The 21,677-nt window shown below is 33.6% G+C and overlaps 3 protein-coding genes, 1 non-coding gene and 1 pseudogene across 4 annotated transcripts; 4 read left to right on the forward strand and 1 right to left on the reverse strand.

Annotated features, from left to right (window-relative positions):
• The first annotated feature begins 910 nt into the window (after positions 1–910).
• On the forward strand, positions 911–983 carry TRNAR-CCU. Its single transcript has one exon. It is a non-coding gene; the product is annotated as a tRNA-Arg (tRNA).
• Positions 984–2,571: 1,588 nt separating this feature from the next.
• On the forward strand, positions 2,572–4,992 carry LOC114374908 (ras-related protein RABA1f-like). Its single transcript, XM_028332633.1, has 2 exons — positions 2,572–2,988; positions 4,306–4,992. The coding sequence occupies exons 1-2, from the start codon at positions 2,777–2,779 to the stop codon at positions 4,748–4,750; spliced, it is 657 nt and encodes a 218-aa protein (XP_028188434.1). The 5' UTR covers positions 2,572–2,776; the 3' UTR covers positions 4,751–4,992.
• A 783-nt stretch (positions 4,993–5,775) lies between these two features.
• LOC114374909 (vegetative cell wall protein gp1-like) lies at positions 5,776–8,095 on the reverse strand. Its single transcript, XM_028332634.1, has 2 exons — positions 7,425–8,095; positions 5,776–6,246 (listed from the first exon to the last, which is right to left on the reverse strand). Coding segments are annotated over exons 1-2 (576 nt in total). The 5' UTR covers positions 8,000–8,095; the 3' UTR covers positions 5,776–6,245.
• A 6,700-nt stretch (positions 8,096–14,795) lies between these two features.
• Positions 14,796–15,879, forward strand: LOC114373517 (fasciclin-like arabinogalactan protein 13). Its single transcript, XM_028330994.1, has one exon. The coding sequence runs from the start codon at positions 14,876–14,878 to the stop codon at positions 15,626–15,628; it is 753 nt and encodes a 250-aa protein (XP_028186795.1). The 5' UTR covers positions 14,796–14,875; the 3' UTR covers positions 15,629–15,879.
• A 1,574-nt stretch (positions 15,880–17,453) lies between these two features.
• LOC114374558 lies at positions 17,454–20,819 on the forward strand (annotated as a pseudogene).
• The last annotated feature ends 858 nt before the right edge of the window (positions 20,820–21,677 follow it).

A 21,677-nucleotide genomic window follows, 5' to 3' on the forward strand; every position in this document is an offset into this window, starting at 1 on the left:
TTTTGGACATTTGAATATTTTTGTATTTACTTATTCATAGAGTATTGATTAAATCCAACAAATCTGCTATCACATAGTAGAATTTAAGTTATCGTTTGACTATTAAATAAACCCCTAAGATCTGCGTTGCAAAAAGATATCATACATCATTTAATCATGGTCACCATTCATCATTATGTGAGTTATTTAAAGGAAATGTTAACTTGACGAAACAATTTTTACATTATTTATCGAAAAGTAGGCAGCATGAACAAGTAATACTAATACTTATGAAATCAACATTAATCTTGCATAAAAAAATGAAATCAACATTAAATCACATAATTGAGGAACTAATCAAATAGAATGTGTTCTGCATTGATTGGAGGCCCAGGTCCAATTGAAAGGATCAACCTAAGGGGCTACTCTGACCTGGTTGGTATCCCTGTCTGCCACATCTCATATTCATCAAAAGCTTATTTAGGTATTAAAACGTCTTTTACAAGTTTTTTTCTTGCTGAATTACAACGTCTCTTTCAAGTATATCTCCCATCATGATTCTTATTGTTGTCAAAAAGCAAACTCAGTCACCAACTTATTTGTTAATTCGGAACATATCAAAATGTAACAGAAATACAGAATAATACAAACAAAGGAACTTAAAATAATTAGGTTTAATGTATTAGTAGATCTTTAAAGTATTTAGTTTTTAAGAATTTGGTTTCTAAATTAAAATATATATATAATGAAATTTAAGGACATATTAATATATTAAATTAAATATTTATTTATCATTATTTACAGTCGTTCTTTTTCAGATTGATTCATTTATTTACTTATATTTTTTATTCTCTTATAAAGTATAAGAAGTAAAGAAAAAGTAAACTACTCATTATATTTTTATATTAATTATCAGCTAATTAGGGAAGAGGCGCCTGTAGCTCAGTGGATAGAGCGTCTGTTTCCTAAGCAGAAAGTCGTAGGTTCGACCCCTACCTGGCGCGTTCTTACCATTTTTGATATGTTACTATGATTTTAATTCTGTTGAGCTACTAATGAATTAGAGAAAAAGGGATAGAATTATTTAGTTAATTTTGTAGGGAAGGTTTTATCTATGTCTTAGCTCTGAATTGAACATTTGGTTTTCATGGTCTCGTACTGGACTTTGCAATTTCCATGCATTACTTTCCTTAATGTAATATTTTTCCATGTTAAACTCAAAATAATGGGGACTAACTCTATTAAAAATGGAATGATAAAATACCCCCTCTCCCCAACACCCGATTTTTTTTTTAAAAAAAACCAACTGATTCAATTTTGGACTAATAAGCAGATAGATTGCTCACGTGTCATTTACACATTCTTTGGCTTAATTAATCGCAACCTTGCGATGGTGACGAATTGAACTTGGATTTCAACTTAATTGCAACTTGTTTCGTGGCACATCAATGACCTAGCCTAGGCTTTCTTTTTCGTCTTGAATGTGAAAACGGTGAATATTTATGATGAATCAGCATAGAATAGTAGTATTTGGAATTCAAAGTGTACGACCAAACCATAGAAGAATAGTGTATTAGTATTATTATACCAAGATGTGCCGGCGAAGTTTCTCCTTTTATCCAAATCATAACAAAATGTTGCAGTAGTTTTTATGGCTGGTCCTGAAATTAGAAACGTTGGAGGCTGTTGATTTGAGTTAAACTCTCTTCATGAGTAAGATTTGAGTTTAGTATTACAGTACTTATTTTCATATTTAAATATGTATTTTTAGATTTATATTGTGGATCTGTCAAAATAAAATATATTGTGGACATAGTAATTTAGTGATTAGTCCAATAAATGAGTATCAAGATATTTACACTTTATTAATTAAACAAATTTTATTTATATATTTATTATAAAAATACAAAAGGTGAAAATTTAACAAAGTTTAAATTCAACAAAATAAATTAATTAAAAATATAATATAGGTCTAGTACTTGTAATAAATCATATTTTAAATAAATTCAAATCATACATAATTAATGTTATCTAGTTTAATTTATGTGTGTGTGTTTTTTTTAAAAAAAATATGTTTTATATAATTTTAATTATGTAAAAAATTGTGTTATTCTATATTAGAAAAAATCTATTTAATTTATTTTCAAATATTTTTTCAAATTGAATTTAATTTATTTCCAACTATAGAAAAACTGTGTGTTTTAGTCTCTGGTTCTACTTACAGCTCTACTTTTACATTGATGAATTTATTCTTTAAATTTTTAAAAATATGATGAAATATTAGAAATGAAAGACTAAATTCACATATTTTAAAGTTTAAAAATCAAATTCATTGATAGAATAATATAGGAATATTAAGTGAATGACCCTATAGGATGGTTAAAAATCAAATTCACGTTTGACAAAAACAAAATATACTGAAAACACTTTTTTTCCCCCAAAAATCATATGTATGTATAAATTTATTTTTAAAATGTTAAGTGAATGACCCTATAGGATGGTTAAACAAAATGAAAGGGTTAATATTATATTATACAGAAGAAAAATGTATCAACGTAGAAGAGTCATTTTGAATACTTCTCCCTCCAACAGGCAAAGCCTACCTTCCTTCCTGGTACGCGCTACACATACACGTCTCTCTCTCTCTCTCTCTCTTTATCCGTGTCTGCTACAACCACAATGCTGAACAATTCGCAAGATATAAACCCACCCATTTATCCCCTTCAACCCATTTCACCCCTTTCACCGTGTTTGGATTGGATCTAAGACGTTGTTTTTGCTTCATCCAAACTACTCAATGGGTGCCGACGAAGACTACGACTACTTGTTCAAGCTGGTCCTCATCGGAGACTCCGGCGTCGGCAAGTCCAACCTCTTGTCCCGATTCACCCGAAACGAGTTCAGCTTGGAGACCAAATCCACCATCGGCGTCGAATTCGCCACTCGAAGTGTCCCCGTTGATAGCAAGCTCGTCAAGGCACAAATCTGGGACACTGCAGGCCAAGAAAGGTTACATTTTTTTTTCCATCAATCGTTATCTTTCGAGATATGCATGTGTGATTGTGTGATCTTTTTGTTGGATGTGACGTTCTTGCTTTGATCTTGATGATCATGAGGTCACTGATCAAGATACAGATGATCCATTTATTTATTTATTTTAATCGAGAAATGTTAGTTGATAGGATTGTTAGTTTTCGTTAGTGGGAGGATTTAAAACCGTGACCTTTCTCCTCTTCCCTTCTTTCTTCACTACTAGACCAATCTTATATGCCTGGATTGATTTGATTGTGTTCTGTAGTACATGGTTGCTGGTTCGGGAAGATTTTCAAGATATGCAAAAAATGTAGTCTGTTCAATATGTCAGGGACTCTGTGTTTCTCTGACATGATCTGTTGTTCTAGATATATTCTAGGAAGCATAGATTTGGATTTGGATCACATGTCTCCTTATTTCTTTATCTTTTCAATTGCAAAAAATAAGACATTTCCTAGAACCGGATTCAATTTTGCACAAATTCACATAATCAAGGCATTTGTAATAGTTGGGTGAAGATTAGACTGCTCACATTTCAAATGTGTTCTAAGACTGATTTACCAAGATACATTATGAGTCGTCCGATCTTTCATCCAACAAGTCCAGAATTATCAGATGTGTGAATCCGGAATGACAATGTTTTCTCAAGGCAAGGAAGATAAGTGATTTTATTTCTGCGTGTTATTAATCTTTACAAATAAAACATCTAGAGATATGAGAAATTGGCTGAAGACATGACTTCTCAAGCTTTTGGCCCTTATTTGAAAAGAAGAGAGGCAGAGTCCTCTGTCATTGACCAGTTACCCTAGAGCATGATAGTTCCAATTTGATCAAATACATAATTAAGTGGATTGTTTAGCAGTGTGGAGTGTAGTTAAATGCTACTATCATGAAATTCGATTTAATTGGATGCTTCGGTTTATTTCCATGTGCCAAAAGAGTGGTATAGACACATATTGCTAGAACTTGCAGAGACAACACATTAGAGTGGGAGGGATGGGAGCAAAATCAAATGCAAGGGTGTATAAAATATAGTACACGACAAAATAACAAAAATGCCCTTACAGTTATTATAGTTCATCCAAAGTCTAGACTTATAAACTTGCAATGTTGTATTTTTTTCCATCGACATGGTACTTGCTTATCAGAGACTACATAAATCATAATTCATATATGATCATTCCGGAATCCTATATTTACAAGTCTAATTTTTTTATAATTTTTTATTATTATATTTCTGATTCATTTTTATGATAATTCATAGAAATTCAACTCTCCTTTTGTTTACCTAAGATATCGTGCAATTACAAGTGCATACTACCGAGGAGCCGTGGGTGCTTTGATCGTGTACGATGTAACCCGACACGTGACATTCGAGAACGTGGAGAGATGGTTGAAGGAGCTTCGGGATCACACAGAAGCATACGTTGTGGTCATGCTGGTGGGAAACAAAGCAGACCTTCGACATTTGCGTGCAGTGTCCACAGAAGAAGCCACAGAATATGCGGAGAAAGAGAACATCTACTTCATGGAAACCTCTGCCCTTGAGTCCCTGAACGTAGGCAATGCTTTCGTAGAAGTGCTGACTCAGATATACAACGTTGTGAGTAGGAAGACTCTTGAGACCATGGATGATGACCCTAATTCAAAAGCCTTACCCAAAGGGGAAACCATCGTTATTGGAACCAAAGATGATGATGTCTCAGCTGTTAAAAAGAGTGGATGCTGTTCCACATAGTTTGTTTGAGAGAGAGATGCAAAAGAGTCTCTTGGTTAAGCAGTGTAACAGGATGTTTTTGTCGATTCATTGTTTTATTTTGTTCAATTTTTGGTTGGTGATGTATACGATTGATTGGCCTCAACTGCTCCTTTTCAGTGGACCTGTGGTCATAATACAGGTTTTATATTCAAATCCCTGCCTTGTTCTGTATTTTTACAATTACTTACACTACACCCATAACAAATCTCGTTATTTTTCAATTATTATATGACATCAATATTATTTGGACACGGTTATTGATAAACAAACAAACTAAAAGATAAAAAAAATAAAGAGCACACATTACCCCGGCTCTCATCGAAGTTTAACATAGCAATTCTTTGAACCCCATTTCTTTTTTGCATATTTGATAATGCTCTACGTTACCCAAAAGGATAAGGTGCATCCATGATCCATGCATCTACGAGGAAAATTTACTTTTAAACCATTTTCATCTCCCATTCTTTCCCATCCCTCCACCCCACTGCCACCAATGTGCTAGTATAGAATATGCTAGCATACGAGAATAAGAGTATGTGAAAAGTGTCTTATCCCGGAGTTGGATAATCATCACTCAGTACCTGGCGTCAGGATTTTGTTTTAAAGTAAAAAAAAAAAAACCAAAAAAGTCTTTAGGAATCTCAAACAGCAACTTCGTTGACAAAAATTAAAAATGGTTTATGAAAATGGCAGACAATTGGACGGCTAAGAAAAATGACAGAGACATCTGACAATGACCCACGTGATTTTACAATATAAAAATTGCAATGACATACTCAAGAAACAATCAACATCATAAAAATAATTGTAGGCATTATCTACTTGTTACTGTTTAATCTTTAATTGCTTACTTCTCATTATTGAACTCTTCAGAAATCTCTTGATGGAATCCTATTCTATTGTGAGGTACACACATTTTCAGTTTTCACTGTTTTCAACAACTTTGTGTGGACATCTGAATATGTAAAACATTTTTAGGAACAGAAAAAGGCCAAGCCAGTGTGTAACTAATGAATGAATGGGTCTTGGCTGAATTAACAAACAAACTGCAACAAGTACAATACAACAATAAAAACGATTGGATCTCCTCTCAAACATATGCTCAAAGTACAGAAGGCATGTCTTTCAGAACAGTCAAAATAACAGTTTAGCTAGGAATTAAAAATATGTATATAGATTCTTCTACATTCTATTGGCACGTGGTTAAAGATGGCCAAACACCAACAGAAGAACTTGGGTGTTAAAGCCTCCTATGAGCACAACAAATTTTGCTATAAATTGGGACGTTAGGTGTTGAAAATCTGCCACCTGGTAAGTTTACCTCTTCACTGATATTAGAGATGCCATCTTGTGAAAATTGATGTCAGTTCCAGAGGGACAAAGGATGCATGCACTGAATTGGTATTGAGAACCAATCTCTGTAGCAAAATGTGTTTGTCTTCGTCCTCGGAAAAGAATTCAACTTCATAACCATTCTGCACAAAGACAATTTTGTCAAAGCCATGCACATACGAAGTAAACATTGAAAAGCTCATTCCACGCATATGTGTTACGACCCACAATGTCCAGACATTTTGTACTTGGTTGCCCTTTTACGCATTTTGGATAAAAAAAAATGAAATGAAAAGTTTAGCATAGCATGATATTATGAATATATATTGAGAAGATAATCCAGGTACCTACTTCATTCTTTCAAGTAAATTATAGACATGGAAAATTTATATAATTAATAAAAAAATTACGTGGTCTAAATTCACCATAGAGACAGATTGCACATAAACTCATTATCCTTGTAAGCATTTAACCTACCCAAAATATGCACAAACAAACAACAGTATAAAAGTCACTTACAAGTACAATAAGACAAGGGTCATCAACAAAATGCCTGGCTAACTATGCTTAAAATACAAAGTGCACCATTTTAATCAAGTAATCTACCCATGCACTTCTTTAAAAATAAGCCTAATTAAGAAAACAAATGCAGGAGCAAACAATAAAAAGTTATACAGTTTTCTATCATCCAGCCATAAAATCTGCTCAAGTATTGTTGAAGAACCGAAGGTTAAAAATAAACAATTAAGTAAAATCTGTATGTTGTTCCTTCAAAAAGTGTAGCCTCACTAATCCCTTATTTTTATGGCTTCAGAGAGACAACCATAAATAAATCTGCCAGTATGTTTCTTTCAGAAATGATCCATATTTTCGTTGACAGAACAGTACAAATTTTCGACATGCCATGCATCCCCGGCCACAGCTCTAGTGAACATAAAAAAACTGAAGAACCATGAAAAACAACATCTTGGGCTCTTCTTCGAAAGCACTTTTATTACTCTCATCACCCGAAGACATATAACACAACATATATCAGAGAACTTAAAAAAAAAACCAAGTGCATAAATTGATTTTAACTTATGCAAAAAGCTTAATTCATTTTAACCGCTCTAAGTACCAATTGAAAATTCTATCCAAACAGGACCTAAAGCATTTTCATTACTCTGATCCCCTTAAGATAAGGCCAATCAAAATTCTCATCTAGCTACCACAATCACCAAACATAATATTGTCAACCACCAGGAAACGACAACCTACAACACAAAACGATTGTTATAAATAAACCGTAAAACGACACCCAAGCTAATAAAAAAGAGCATACCATCCACTGGAACTGGGCCGACTCCCGCGGCCCAAGAGCCCCGAATCCGACACGCCACCCGGCCCACCCCTTCTCATCCTGAACTGCCCGCCACCGGACTTGGGCCTCCCGTTGGGCCGAAGTTCGGGCCCGGGCGGGGGGGCCTCCTCTCTCGGCACGAACCCGGGCCGAAGGTGCGGTGGCACGAACTTGTTCGTCTTCGGTGGCTGAGGAGAGAGCAAGGGCAAGTCCTTGTCGGGGCTGGAAACAACGGGGACAACCGACGAGAGCGGTGAACCGGTTCCGGTTCGGCCCAGGGGTCGGAGCGAGATCGCATCCGATCCCGGTTCGGACCGGGGGTGGTTGTGCTGGATCGGGCTCGGCGGTGGTGGTTGCGGTTGCGGGGTGGGGGGCGTGACGGGTTTGGGTGTGGGTCGGGTTAGGACGAGGATGCGGCCATGGGGTTTGTTGGGAGCGGAGACGGCGGAGTAGGAGACGGAGGAGTAGGAAGAAGAAGAAGGAGAAGGGTTGTTCTTGTTGGTTTTTTCGTAGATGTGGTTGAAGTTAATAGAAGCGTACTTATTGTTTTTTGCCATCCACCACCTTCCAGAGAACAGAACAACAGATCGAGATGCAGCCAGAGGAAAATGAATTCAACAATCAATTGTGTCTGGGAATTTCCTTCCAAAAAAAAATACAACAGCTATATAGTTTGGGCCTTCTCATTTTAATCGGCTTTCATTGTTTTATGAAAGCCAAGCCCCAATTTAAGCCCAACAAGACGATTACAGTTTAGCATTCACTCTTTGTTAAGACACTCCCCCTTTTCAATTTATTTTCCACAATTGTCCTCTTTCAAAAAATACATTCCCCTTTTGATTTTTTTCCAACATTACCCAAAAAATACAGTTCCAGTTGCGCACACTCGTTCAGAGATCAAATGCCAAGCATTGAACTGCGAAGACCCACATTGCACAGACACCAATCAATCTATAGAGTAAAGTGGGTAATGGATTGGATTCAAACAATAATCAATTTTCCACACTTAACACAGCAACTCCCATTAGAACGAGTGAGTTTAGGGACTACCTTGAGAATTCCAGAAGAAGAAATAGCGAGACCATATTGCATTCCAGAAATCGCAATTAAGGAGAAGGCTTCTTTCATCAAAATGGGAGTGTAATAACAATTAAGGAGAGTAGAAATAGCAATAGCCTACAGTACATGCCCATGTTTGTTTTTGGTTTTTGTGAAGCCTGCCGAAGCCTTGGCATGGGTGTAGACAGAAATTTGTTTCATGCACTCCCACTGTTGAATCCAATACCTCATTGTATTTCTAGAAAATTTATTTTGAAATGCAAATTTATATTCTAGAATACAATGAGAAGTGTAGGATATTAGAGAAGCAAATAACAAGGGAGTTGAATTGTATTTTTAAAATTTTAACACTTTTTTTTTACTGAAAAACATGCTTATCGTCTAATATAAAAGAACCAAAGACACTTAGAGATCAGACTATATCAAACTATGAGTAAAATAATTTTCTTTATAAAACAAAACAAAATAAAAAATCTAAAAATAAATTCAAACTCTTTGTCAGTTAAAACAAAAGAGAGAAACACAAAGAGAATTATATTGGTTTGTTTTAAATCCAAGATTGCATTCAGTCCTTGGTAACCTACCAAGATTTCGCTAACTTAACAAAGTTATAAGTATTGTTCATGTACTCATATACTTACAAGTTCTAACCTAAACTTAACTTAAGACCAATATTCTTTATTCTACCAAATCAATGTTGGCTCTAAATAAATCAACAAGATTTTTGTTAAAAGTTAGTTCACAGACTAAAGTATGATAGTCTAACAAGCGGATATATCACTCAACACTTTTAGTCTTTTATCTTAAGATATACAAGATGTTTTGAGAGCTTAATATTTTTACAATAATTCATAGAAAAAAATTTACAAGATTGAAAGAATGATTCATGTGAATTATTCATGTCTTGTTTCTTCAAAACTTCTTCTATATATAACCTTCATCTTCGTGTATCTGTTGTCTCTCAACGATTGAATTCTTCACTTTGTTTTTCGTCCGAGGTCTTGAGTTTGTTGAAACATTTAATGTCTGCATTAAATGCACATCACTTCTTCATACAAAGTTCATTCTGATAGGATAACATGGCTTGTATTTCAGTAGAGAAGTTACTTTTTTAATCATGACATGCCTCCAACATCAGAGTGTATCTTTTAATGAGAATTAATGTCTTCCAAATTGTGATTTTTATTTATTCTTTATAGGACTTTAACAAATTCAAGAAGAATATTTTATGCATGAAAGAATATCACACGTAGAGTATTAAATGAATGTCTTAAATATATTACTTAAATATTACATCAAATCGTCTTATGAGTATATCGTTTGAATTTTTCAAACGCATAGAAACAGATAATGATCTGATAGGATATTGTTAACTCCTTGACAAGTGTAGCAATTTGTCAAAATAATATTAAAACGGTAAGACTGAGTGTCAAATTCACAAAGACTTCGATCATACTTAGAGTTTGTATATACCGAGTTTAAAGTGAATAAATGACTAAAACTAAATAATTTTCAGAATGATAGTGTAAAAATATAAACTTCAACCATAACAAAGAATAGAAAAGCAAAGTAAGATGTAAGAGTAAGAAAAACAAACACTTTGATGTATAAAATGATATTTGGTGCAGATTTTTGTAGAAATGTTGGATGCTTGACATACCAAAATTACTCTTAATGCATTGTTATCTTCATTAACTAACTACTTTAATCACGATTCCTTATATGAAAGAGCCTAAATCACCTAATTTCACTCTTAATCCCTTAAGAGCTAAACCAAGTAATTTGCTTTAAGAATAAAGATGCATTAATAAGGTTAAATAATATCATTCTATCCCTAGAGATGAATTACCTATAAACTTTTTCAAGTTCTTAGGATAAAAACATTTTCCAATGATTAAAACCCTATAACATACATGTGAACGGGTGATCAAACCATGAACAAGACAATACACTTATAAAGAAAGCAATAATATTGAAATAACATTAAATAGATAGTAAAGATCATTACATCAAAGAGTATTTGGTATCCAAGTCTCAACAATGGATAATTTAGCCTTTCATATGAGAGGCTCAAAAACAAGAGATGAAACAAAGGAAATGGAAGAAGAGGAGCTCCAAAGTGAGTATTTTGCTTCTTCAATGTGCCCTTACTGTTAACTCCCTCCAAAAAGCAAGGGAACCTTTCATATTCTTTAAAATGCTACACATTCATGCTTTTTGAAAATCATTGTGCGCTAATCTTGTGTATGCATGCTTACCACACATGCAAAGTACAACTAGCTTAAGTGATAATGTGCTAAGCTTCCAACCACATGCTTAGCACCCAAACATGATATAGCTGGCTTCCAGCTTAGCTTATCGCATTGAGCTTGTAGTGGCGTGTTAAGCGCGTTATTCTAATTCTTCAACATCTTCTAGAGTCCTCTGTTGGTGTATCAAACTCTACAAAAAAAATATAACAAAAACTTGTAAAGTTACTAACTTTAACATCCTGGAGATGAAGACTCAAAAGAAACAATTTTTTTATCTTTTTAAGTCAAAAGAGAAGAAATTAGATGATTGCTATGTAATTTAACTGTACAAATTAAGTATGCATAGCAATTATCATATATCAGATACAACTTTTATTATTTATATTTATTTACATCTAATTAAAATTATTAGAAATCTTAATTTATCTTTAAGATATAAATTTCTTTTAACTTAACATATATAAAAGAAAGTTTTGAATTCAAATGCATTTATAATTGTATTTGTACATCAAACATTTGATGGAAGGCCTTTAGCATCTCCATTCTAACAATTATCTTTTCTACCTTTTACATATCTTAGATTGAGTCTCAACATTACATGTTATTGTTTACTGACTTTTACTTTTTACAATTTAAACAATTATTTTTTCAACCAACAACTTTAATGTTATGTTTAATTTAGAAGATAGATAATTTTTAAAAAAATTAAAGTAATATGTTTTGTTGTTTCATTTAAAAGAAATAACAAAATAATAATATTGTAAAGTTATTCAATAGGGATAAAATATGAAATTTAATGTTTGGGCCCACAAATTGTAACTTATTTCTACTTAAAATTATGCTCTTCCTTATTTTTAAATGTTCAATAAACATAGCGTAAAACTTTCAATAAATGACTTTTTTGTGATATACTTAATGGATTTTGATAAACCAAGATAACTCTTAACAAGAAACCAATGGTTACCCTGAGATATTAAAATTTATTTGGGGATTTAACATCTCACGATCGATATTTTTTCTTATACACAATAACAGACATTTCCACAATGTGAGATAACTTGATATTGTCTTTTACTTTCCTTTCGGTACCAAAAACTTAAGAGTGTGTTTGGTTTATATTTTTATTTTTATTTTTTGAAAATTATTTTTATTTTTAAAATATTATAATTTTAAAAACATGTTTGGTTTGACTTCTTATTTTTTACTTTCAAGAAATAAAAACACTAAAAATGTATTTTTAAAAGGAAATATATTTTTAAATTTGCTATTCTTTGTCCCCGCATTTTTATTTTACCCAAAATAAAGTTCCTGGTTTTAACTAAAGTAAATCGATTTTATTATTTTCAGTTAAAAATAGAAATCCAACTAAATATATTTTCATCACTATTTTCTATTTTAAGTTAAAATGAAAATAGAAAATAACCAAATCAAATACTCCTAATATTTCCCGTTTGCCTCATAATGCGATGAATGTGATTAACTAACAAAAAGGAGGAGTGGGTAGAACTGTATAAGAACATCCGTTAGTAATCAAGCTGACAGCAGGAGGAATTAGATTCCAGAAATATATTCTTGAATCCTCTTCTCCCGATTTAATAGCAAGAGTTGCTAAAAAATTCCCCACGTGGTATCTTAAGTCATAACACCCCACCACAGCCAACTATCTTGTTATAAAAGTACATTATATAACCCACATAAAAGTTTAACACCAATACTTATAGCATGATACATGATGCTTAAGAAAGTTTCTACTAAAAATCAATTAACTTAAAATTAATTAAAAAAAATCTTATCTTAATAGACACAATTCTTAATAAGAAAGAAAAAATATAAACACCTCCGGATGGAGGTGGCCTTATGTTTCTTCATCAACAATAAGAATCAATATGACATTTGGAGGCAATATTAATTATTTGAATTAACAGTTCTGGTGGTACTGAAATGTGAATCGATGTAGAATATTGACCGTGGGATACAAGAAAACAATGTTGAGTGATGGGCATGGGCGTATTAAATTGGCTGAAGTGACTTCATAGCTTAATCATATTGTATCACTGTATTTCTGACAATGATATTGCAGGGCACACATATATAATAATGTCTTCAAATTTATTATTTAGTGCTTAATGTTATTCCACATGTTATGTCTACATATGCCAGGCTGCCAAGCACCATGTTACAACTGTTGCTTGTCCAAACTCAAAACTTGTACATCGATACGATGTGTATTCTTCAACGGCCATCTCGCATATAATCATTAGATGGAATTATTTTCGTCATTTAGACGATCAACAATTCTTTTGAAACAATATACATATACTACAGGAATTAATTAACTTGTTCCTTCGTAAAACCAAAAAGACAGTAGAAATAAAAATTCTTATCTCACTTGTTTTTTTTAATAAGAATATATTAGTTCATTATAATTTTAGATTTATTAAAATACTCTAAAAATTATATTGTTATTGTTAGTGATGTTAGTATATAATTTCTACTTTGATTTTTAAAATGAATATTTTGACAAATTAGAATTTGAACGTGTTATTTCAAATACGCTTAACGGTAATACGGTATGCATTGGTAATTAGCATACTCCTTAATAATAAAGGTGCCACCACCAACTGTATATTTTATTTGGTGGTCGCAGAGAATAATTAAATAACCAAAAATACCAATAACAATAATATGGGTTCAGTTTTCCTCAATTGCTGGTATAAATTTTTTCACATTATTATCGCGAGCACATTTTTTTCTTCTTCCTATCTCTCCGTAGTCAGTAGGTACATCCACCTAATGACTGTACGAATACCAATTAAAACTGCACACCAAAACAAAGCCGGGTGAAAAAAGAAAGAAGATAAATAATTAACAAGAAAGAAATTTGGGATTTTGGGTTACTGTAAATAGGAGTGTAAAGCTTTAATTTACCTTAATAACTTTTACTAACTTTTTGGGGTATCTGGTAAATAAATATTTCTTTTAGAATGTTAGGAATGTATTTAGAATATTTAAAAGATTCTTAAAAATGTTATCTTAAATCTAGTTAAAACCTTCTCCCTTTCATAGAAATCTTAGCTAGATGTCTACTTCCTCGATGTTTTTTTTTTACTATGCTTTAGAAGACATTGTTACAAATTTCTACAAATGTACAGTTCTTAGAAATGTTTTTGAAAACTAAACGTGAAAATTTAACATTAACAATCTTAAATGAATTCAGTTACCAAATACTCCTTTGTTGACCTTTATTGTATAAGTAAATACTACATATCGAGCTAAAATTCCAGTTTTTATGGGAAAAAAGATACTACAATTACTTTGCAATTGTAATAATAGGTTTGACTTGATCTCTTCTTGGATTTCAATTCCGTGACTTTATGCTTGCCCACGTTTTCCTATGATTGCAGCCAACGTTAAGATTTATTCTTATAGTAAAATTTGATGTGAGTCGTTTCATTTTCATTCTTTGTTCTATCTCTTTCATAACAAAAGAAACTACACTCTTCTCTTCTCTCCTCCAGGTATCTCTCTCCATGCCCTACTTTAAATTAACATTGTGGATCCGTACAAAAAAATTATATTATATATACTATTAACCTATTATCTAATGATCAATTGTCATATATAATCAAATTAAACTTATATTCTTGATTGAAAATATCACTAGCACCTAAAGTACTGCATTAAGTTTTGTAATTGGAAACATTAGGTTTGACGATCGATTTCTGCTTATAGCATTTCCATTTCCACGACTTTATATATATGCTTCCCCACGATGGCATCCAAAGTTAAAATCCATTTGTTTTCTTAATGTAAAACTTGACAAGAACCGGATTCATTGTCATTCTTTAGTACTATTCTTTCTTTTTCCTAGCAAGACGAGACGATTCTTCTCTTGTTGTCCCCTTCATACATCCTTCTCCGTGTCCTACTAAACTCTCTTTAACATTTTGTGCATTTTCTACTTCATCATTTGTCAACTACTAAGGCAATTGTTATTTTGATAATTTAAAAGCCACGAGCCAGCTCATGCCAACAAAGTCTCAACCTAACACTAACACACCCTAACCAAATAAAACCCCCCCCTCCACTCCCACACACACCACTACAACAATAATCTCAAACATGGCCTCCAAATCCTTCACCCTCATTCTCCTCATCCTCACCACATTCCTCATGGCCCAAACCCAAGCCCAAGCTCCCGCACCGGCCCCCTCAGGCGCGGTGAACCTCACCGCGATCCTGGAAAAGGGTGGCCAGTACACCACCCTAATCAAACTCCTAAAGGACACACAACAACTCACTCAGATCGAGTCCCAGCTCAAATCAAACTCACAAGGCTTCACTCTCTTCGCACCCACTGACAATGCCTTCCAGAGCCTCAAACCCGGTGCCCTAAACGACCTGAGCGATGACAAGAAGGTGAAGCTCATTCTCTTCCACGTCACGCCCAAGTACTACACCATCTCCGATCTGTTAACTGTTAGCAACCCCGTGAGGACGCAGGCCACCGAGGAGGAAGGGACTTGGGGGCTGAACTTTACCGGCCAAGGCGGTAACCAGGTGAACATCTCCACGGGCGTGGTGCAGACGCAGCTCAACAACGCGCTGAGGGAGAAGTTTCCTCTGGCGGTGTACCAGGTGGACAAGGTGCTGTTGCCGTTGGAGCTCTTTGGAACCACCAAGACCACTCATTCTTCTGAGGCTCCTTCTCCTAAGGGTTCTAAGAGTACTCCTGAGATTCCCAGCGTGGGTAAGGCTGGTGGCGCTCCTTCTCCTCATGGTGATAAGAAGGATACTAATGCTGCCAATGGGAGGAATGTGGCTTTTGGACTTGTCGTTGGACTTGCCTTGATTTGCATAGAAGCTCTCCATTGATCATCAGATAACTTGTGTCTCGTGTTTTTCATCTTTTTCTTTTACTCTCCATCACTTCATTTGTGAATTTTTATCTTTTTTCTTCTTCTTCTTCTACGGACAAAAGGAATTGTGTTGGGTTTGATTGAGCCTCATTCTTTGTATTTAAGGCTTTTTTTTTTTACGTGTATTTAATGGCTCTCTTGTATTTAATTTGGATCACATGAGTTTGGTTATGAGAAAAAGACCACCTACTTTAGTTTTTTTCTTTCCCCTCATCCGAAAACCTAAATAAATGGATGCTCAACCATTTACAAAAAAAAATAAAAAAATTGAATGCTCAACCATTTTGTCACTCTTCTTTTCTTTTTCTTTTTTTCAACTCTAGCTAAGGAGTGTTCTCTTTTGACTACGAGTATAATAATTAGTGTAATAGTGTTTAGTTATAAATGGTATTTTTTTTTGAAAGAAATTACTCAAGTTAGAAGGAAATATGGTCGATGGCATAAAATTGGATGAGTACGAACCGAAATACAACTTAACCGGAGATATAAAGCTGAATTTGATGATTAAAGAAAGAAAAAAAAATCATGGATTTATTCTTATTCTAAAAAAAAGTTAATAATTAATAATTAGTATTTATCTATATAAAAAAAATACAACTTCAGTAACAATGTATGATGTATGGACAGTATGGTTGCATATGGGATATTTTAGGAATGAGAAAATATACAACCATACAACGAGGATAATCTCAAACATCTAACACAGATAATAAGGTTGTTACAACTTTTGAATAAATGTTGTTAATTATCACTAGTGTTATCTTTGGCTGCCGTACAAAATAAATCTCGGGTTGTTACTTGTACTTTCTTAACTCATTTTCTTAATTAGCATTTTGAACACCCTTATCAATATTGTTAGTCAAGATGGAAGGTAAAATTAACATCAAAAGGTAATTTACACAAGGCCACCACAATTAATTTTAGTCAAGATGCGATGTCCTAATCAGAGAATGATATCCAATCAAATGTTTAAATACTGCACTGTTCTCCAGAGTTGTTTTACCCACCCATGACATGATTTTTTTATGTATATATATAAAAAACTACGAATCTTGTTCAAATGAGAATAGACAGATCTGATCTGAAATTTAGCTAAAATTAAAGATATCAGAAAAAAAGAACATACTACTAGTTATTGGATTAAAAGTTTACCACAAAAAACGTAATATACTAAATTAACAAACACTTATAAGTTATTAGCTGTTATTAGTCGTGCTGCCACATGTGACTATGTGAGTACCATTAATTAAACGTTATCCGCCAAAAAATCAATGGTCCACCATGCAAGTTGGTTAATAGTCTAATTGTAGTAGTTTCTAGTTTGTGTTGAGATTCAAGCAAGGTTAATAAATATTTTGATCATCCCTAGCAGGTTTGATTAATGTTTCAGTTCCCTCCTTCAAATAATAAAACTAAATGTGAATTAGATCGACTTCTTTGTTTTTGTTTTTTACAAGAGGAAGAAAATAATTAAATATAAAGACTTTATTTTATTCTTGAAAGACAAACAACGAGAGAAAGAGAGAGACAAAGAGGGGTGAAGAAGAGAGAAGTTTACCTTTTATTTTATTTCATTTTTTGTCTCTGGTGATGTAGGAAAAGGGTAATTTAAGTACTATCTAAAATATTAAAAAGAAAAGGAGGTGTGAAGAGTAAAAAGGTGATGTAAATAGAAACCCCGTTGATAATATTTTTATTTTTGAACGTTGGGTCTTTGGGGATCCACAGCACAAACGGCCCGCCCCCACCCAGATTAATTCTCTCTCACGTGTCACGTCTGAACCGTTCGGTTTTATTTTTCTTGTTGGAAAAGTTTAAACCCTACAGAAGAAAACGCTGCATAAACCCCACAACAACCCCAAACCCTTAATCGAAGGTACATCCATTTCCATTTTCCATCTCTTTCCCGGGAAAATTTTAATACTAACTAGCTTTGCGTCCTTTCTCGATCAACTTGATTTTTGATTCTATTTTTGTCCGAATTGTTGAGAATTTTCAGAAAATTCGATTAATGTTCTTCCCTCTATGAACATTTTTCGTTCGTTTCTCGTTTAACTTTATTGATTCCGGATCACGTCTTTGTGTTCAATTACTTGACGTTGCTTGCATTTGCAACATTTCTGTTCAATTAGGTAAAAAGATGAATCTGAAGAACATGAAGGTTCCGAACGTTCGAGGTGGCGGGGGGATCTCTGCGCTGCTGAAGCTTGGGATTGTTGGTGGAATTGGTTTGTATGCAGCTGCTAACAGTCTCTACAATGTTGAAGGAGGTCACCGAGCCATTGTTTTCAACTTGGTGTCAAAGACAAGGTTATTATATGAAGAAAAAAATTGAAAATGTTTTGCTATTTACTGCATTGCAGTGCTTGATGACTGCTACTTGGTTATGATTGTGGTGTTATGCTTGATGTTTTTCAGAAGAGCTATTTACCTTCTCAGTTAATTTGTTATCACTTATAAGTGTCTGGCCATTGTTTAAGTTCTGTTCTGGTGTTGGTAGTAAAATTGATATGTTGTTTAATGTGCAGGTCTATCCTGAAGGAACTCACTTCATAATTCCGTGGTTTGAGAAGCCGGTTATCTATGATGTCCGTGCATGACCCCATCTAGTTCTAGTTGAGAGTACATCTGGGAGTCGTGATCTACAGATGGTAAATAATACATGTAGCTAGGATTTGCGTGTAGTCACAGAGAAATGGTTTTGGTATCAAATTCGTAGAACCCTAAAAAAGAATTCTGACCTTAATCATATTGTATTCTTGGAAATGAAATTGATTTGAGCATCTTTGTGTCTTTCCTCTTGATTTGCAGGACTTTTTGCATTAGTTTCTCTACTTTGTCCCTTGATTCCTTTTTTGATGGTCTGTTTGTGTGGACATTATGTTTCAACTGATATTTGTTCCATTATGTTTCACCACTGACATGATTGCCACAACTGTGAAACATAATTGTTATCAGATTGTAAAAAGTACATACAAATTTGTTTATTTTCATTTTCTAGACATGCTATTTTATATAGGAATTTTGATGTCAGTTTTTGTGTGGATTACAAATTAGTTTGTTTTTGGATGACAAGATTTACCTTATGAAGTTCAAATGATAAGATTTAATAATATAATTGAATCTGTTGGAATATTGGTTCTTTCATCTAGTTGAATACATTCCAATCTAGTACCCCATCATTGGAACTTAAGTATAAGATACTGATGAAAAACATCTATCTCAATTTTAATATCAGCTTAGCAGCTTTAGAACCTGATAGATGCCCCCTAATCTGACATGATGTAAACAGATTTACATCACCTCCCATTTGGTGTTTTAAAATAATTTATTTCTGAATTTTGAAGCTGTTAGACATCTGATATTTGGCTTCGTAGTATAAATATCTTATGCAAATGTTTCGAATACTCTAATCTACGATTTGTCTTTTCAAGTTTAGCCTTTGTTTCTAATGGGTGAAGGTATCTGCATCCATACTCTTTCCATCACTATCTGCATATTGGCCTTTATCCCACTGTCCTGTGTCATTCTGTACCTTTTTAGCTCTTCTTTGAATGATAGGATGCTGGAAGTTTCAATTAAGACTTTCTAGGTAAAAAATCTTTGATTTCTAGAAACCAATTAACAGGGCAATATTGACCTTTTATTGATTGCACATACAATGTTATACAGGTGAAAATTGGACTTCGAGTTCTTACTCGCCCGCTGCCCAACCAATTACCTACGGTTTATCGGACCCTTGGAGAGAATTATAATGCAAGGGTTTTACCTTCAATCATACATGAAACTTTGAAAGCCGTGGTTGCCCAGTACAATGCCAGCCAGCTTATTACTCAGCGAGAGGTAAGGAGCAAAGCAAAAATAACCATTTAAAAAAAGATTGCTTGTTGCTGAGGTAGTGCAAAATAATTGAAGTTTTTTTTCATCAGTTAACATTACTCAATATCACAATGTGTATTTTATCAAAATCAAATCCTTAAGGATGATTTATTGTCATGTGAACTAGAGAAGTATTATTGCTTTTTTGTTTCGTTCACATGAATCATCTCCCTCCGAATTTCTTTTATTAGTTCCATGCAATGTTTTCTTATTTCGAGTATTCATTTCTAGCACACAGTAGAGTTTGTTTGAACTTAAACATTTAACTTGACCTTAATCTTTGTAGGCTGTTAGTCGGGAAATCCGGAAGATTCTGACTGAAAGGGCTGCTAACTTCAATATTGCCCTTGATGATGTGTCAATTACTAGTCTGACTTTTGGCAAGGAGTTTACTGCTGCAATTGAAGCAAAGCAGGTAGCTGCACAAGAAGCTGAGAGGGCTAAATTTGTTGTAGAAAAAGCTGAGCAAGACAAGAGAAGTGCTGTAATTAGAGCACAGGTGACATAAATTTTTAATGCATAGATGCAGTTAACACTGTGGTGCTTAGTACAAGTTTGTTCTAATTTTATATTTCCAATACAGTATGTGTATTAAGGAAAAAGTATTATTTGGTGGGTTAGACTATACTGCCATTATTCTGACTAGGTCTTGTTCTGAAACACACACCTGAAACTCATGGAAAAATTGGTGATTTTTTTTTCTTGATAACTATGTTGGGTTCTTCTTTGGTAACAAGTGGCCTGTTCATATCTGCCTGTTAAGTTTAGAGTGAGATTTTAAATTTAGCATATATTGTTTGCTATTGGCTGTTTTGCTTATCAGACCACTTTTGCATCTTAAGTATTCAGTTCTCCCTGACCTTTCTTACGAATCTTTAAGGGAGAAGCAAAAAGTGCCCAATTGGACAGGCTATTGCCAACAATCCAGCTTTTATCACACTGAGGAAGATAGAAGCTGTACGAGAGATTGCACATACTATATCAAACGCGGCAAACAAGATTTACCTGAATTCAGATGATCTGCTGTTGAATCTTAAGAAGATGAATTTGGAGACAGGCAGAAAGTGAGTGGTTGGTAGCCTGTTTGTCTCTTTTTGTTTTTAGGATACATTTTCTTGATATGTTTTCGTAAATTCGGATATAGCTGGCTTGATTAGACTACTTAACGGTAACCCTTTGAATCCTTTGCAAAGGATTAATTGAGATCCAAACGAATGCTTCACATTACATGAATGAAATAATTTCAGCCAGAGAGTTTGGGATCCTGATTTTTTTTGCTGCCTGAATAAAATTGGATTGTCGACTTTATATTTTTTTTGCTTACCAAACCTTAACTGATGCGTTAGACAATATTTGCCCAATGATGAATGAGAAGATTTGAGTAAAATCTGTACTATTTGGTTTGACACTTGACAGTAAATTTACCCGATGATTTTGATATAGCATGATTAATGTAAAGTATAAGGGGTGTCAGTGTATATTCTTAAATAACTGAGGATTAGATAAAGGCATGAATAATTGAATATGGCCTAAAAAAGGCAGGAGAAGTTTGTGTAATTTTATATAAAAAAAAAACTTCAGGGGATGTTAGCTTAATTTACTTAAAAAAATAAAATTAGATTTAAATATTTTCCAAATTTGATCCCAAACCTGGATGGAAGAACAAAACCCTTTGCCCCGAGATCCGCATCTAAAGAAATGTAATTTAACTAAGTCAGTGAGCCAGTTTATAAAATATAGCCTCTATATGATTATATTAATGTGCTAATTGCTAAATGATACTTGTTAATTGGTACAGAATCGATGTCAACAAGATTATGATAAGTAGAAATACAATAATAAAAACCTGATGCCGCTTCTTGGTTTGTTTGATTCGTTGCATATTCAACCCAAAACATCACAAAGAAAGTTTCAATTAATTTTTGTTCCTTTAAGCTGTCAAATGTATGGGCATATTGGCCAATTGGCAATTTATTTGATATGTTCGATATTGCACCGCGTCATGCTTTGACGTATTGAATTTAATCAAATCAAGTTATGCTATATTATGTGCCATGTGGATTTCAGATAGTTTTAAATACTTTGCCTAGCCAAAAATAAGTAACTCATGGATAAGCTTAATGAGT

Source organism: Glycine soja, chromosome 11 (genome assembly GCF_004193775.1).
Source record: "Glycine soja cultivar W05 chromosome 11, ASM419377v2, whole genome shotgun sequence".
In the NCBI taxonomy this organism is placed as follows: domain Eukaryota; kingdom Viridiplantae; phylum Streptophyta; class Magnoliopsida; order Fabales; family Fabaceae; genus Glycine; species Glycine soja.

Bases quoted from the DNA above. Each gene is read 5' to 3' on its own strand.
- LOC114374908 (XM_028332633.1), top strand. From the start codon at position 2,777: ATGGGTGCCGACGAAGACTACGACTACTTGTTCAAGCTGGTCCTCATC. The intron at 2,989-4,305 runs GTTACATTTTTT...TGTTTACCTAAG, and splicing joins GACACTGCAGGCCAAGAAAG to ATATCGTGCAATTACAAGTG.
- LOC114374909 (XM_028332634.1), bottom strand. From the start codon at position 7,999: ATGGCAAAAAACAATAAGTACGCTTCTATTAACTTCAACCACATCTAC.
- LOC114373517 (XM_028330994.1), top strand. From the start codon at position 14,876: ATGGCCTCCAAATCCTTCACCCTCATTCTCCTCATCCTCACCACATTC.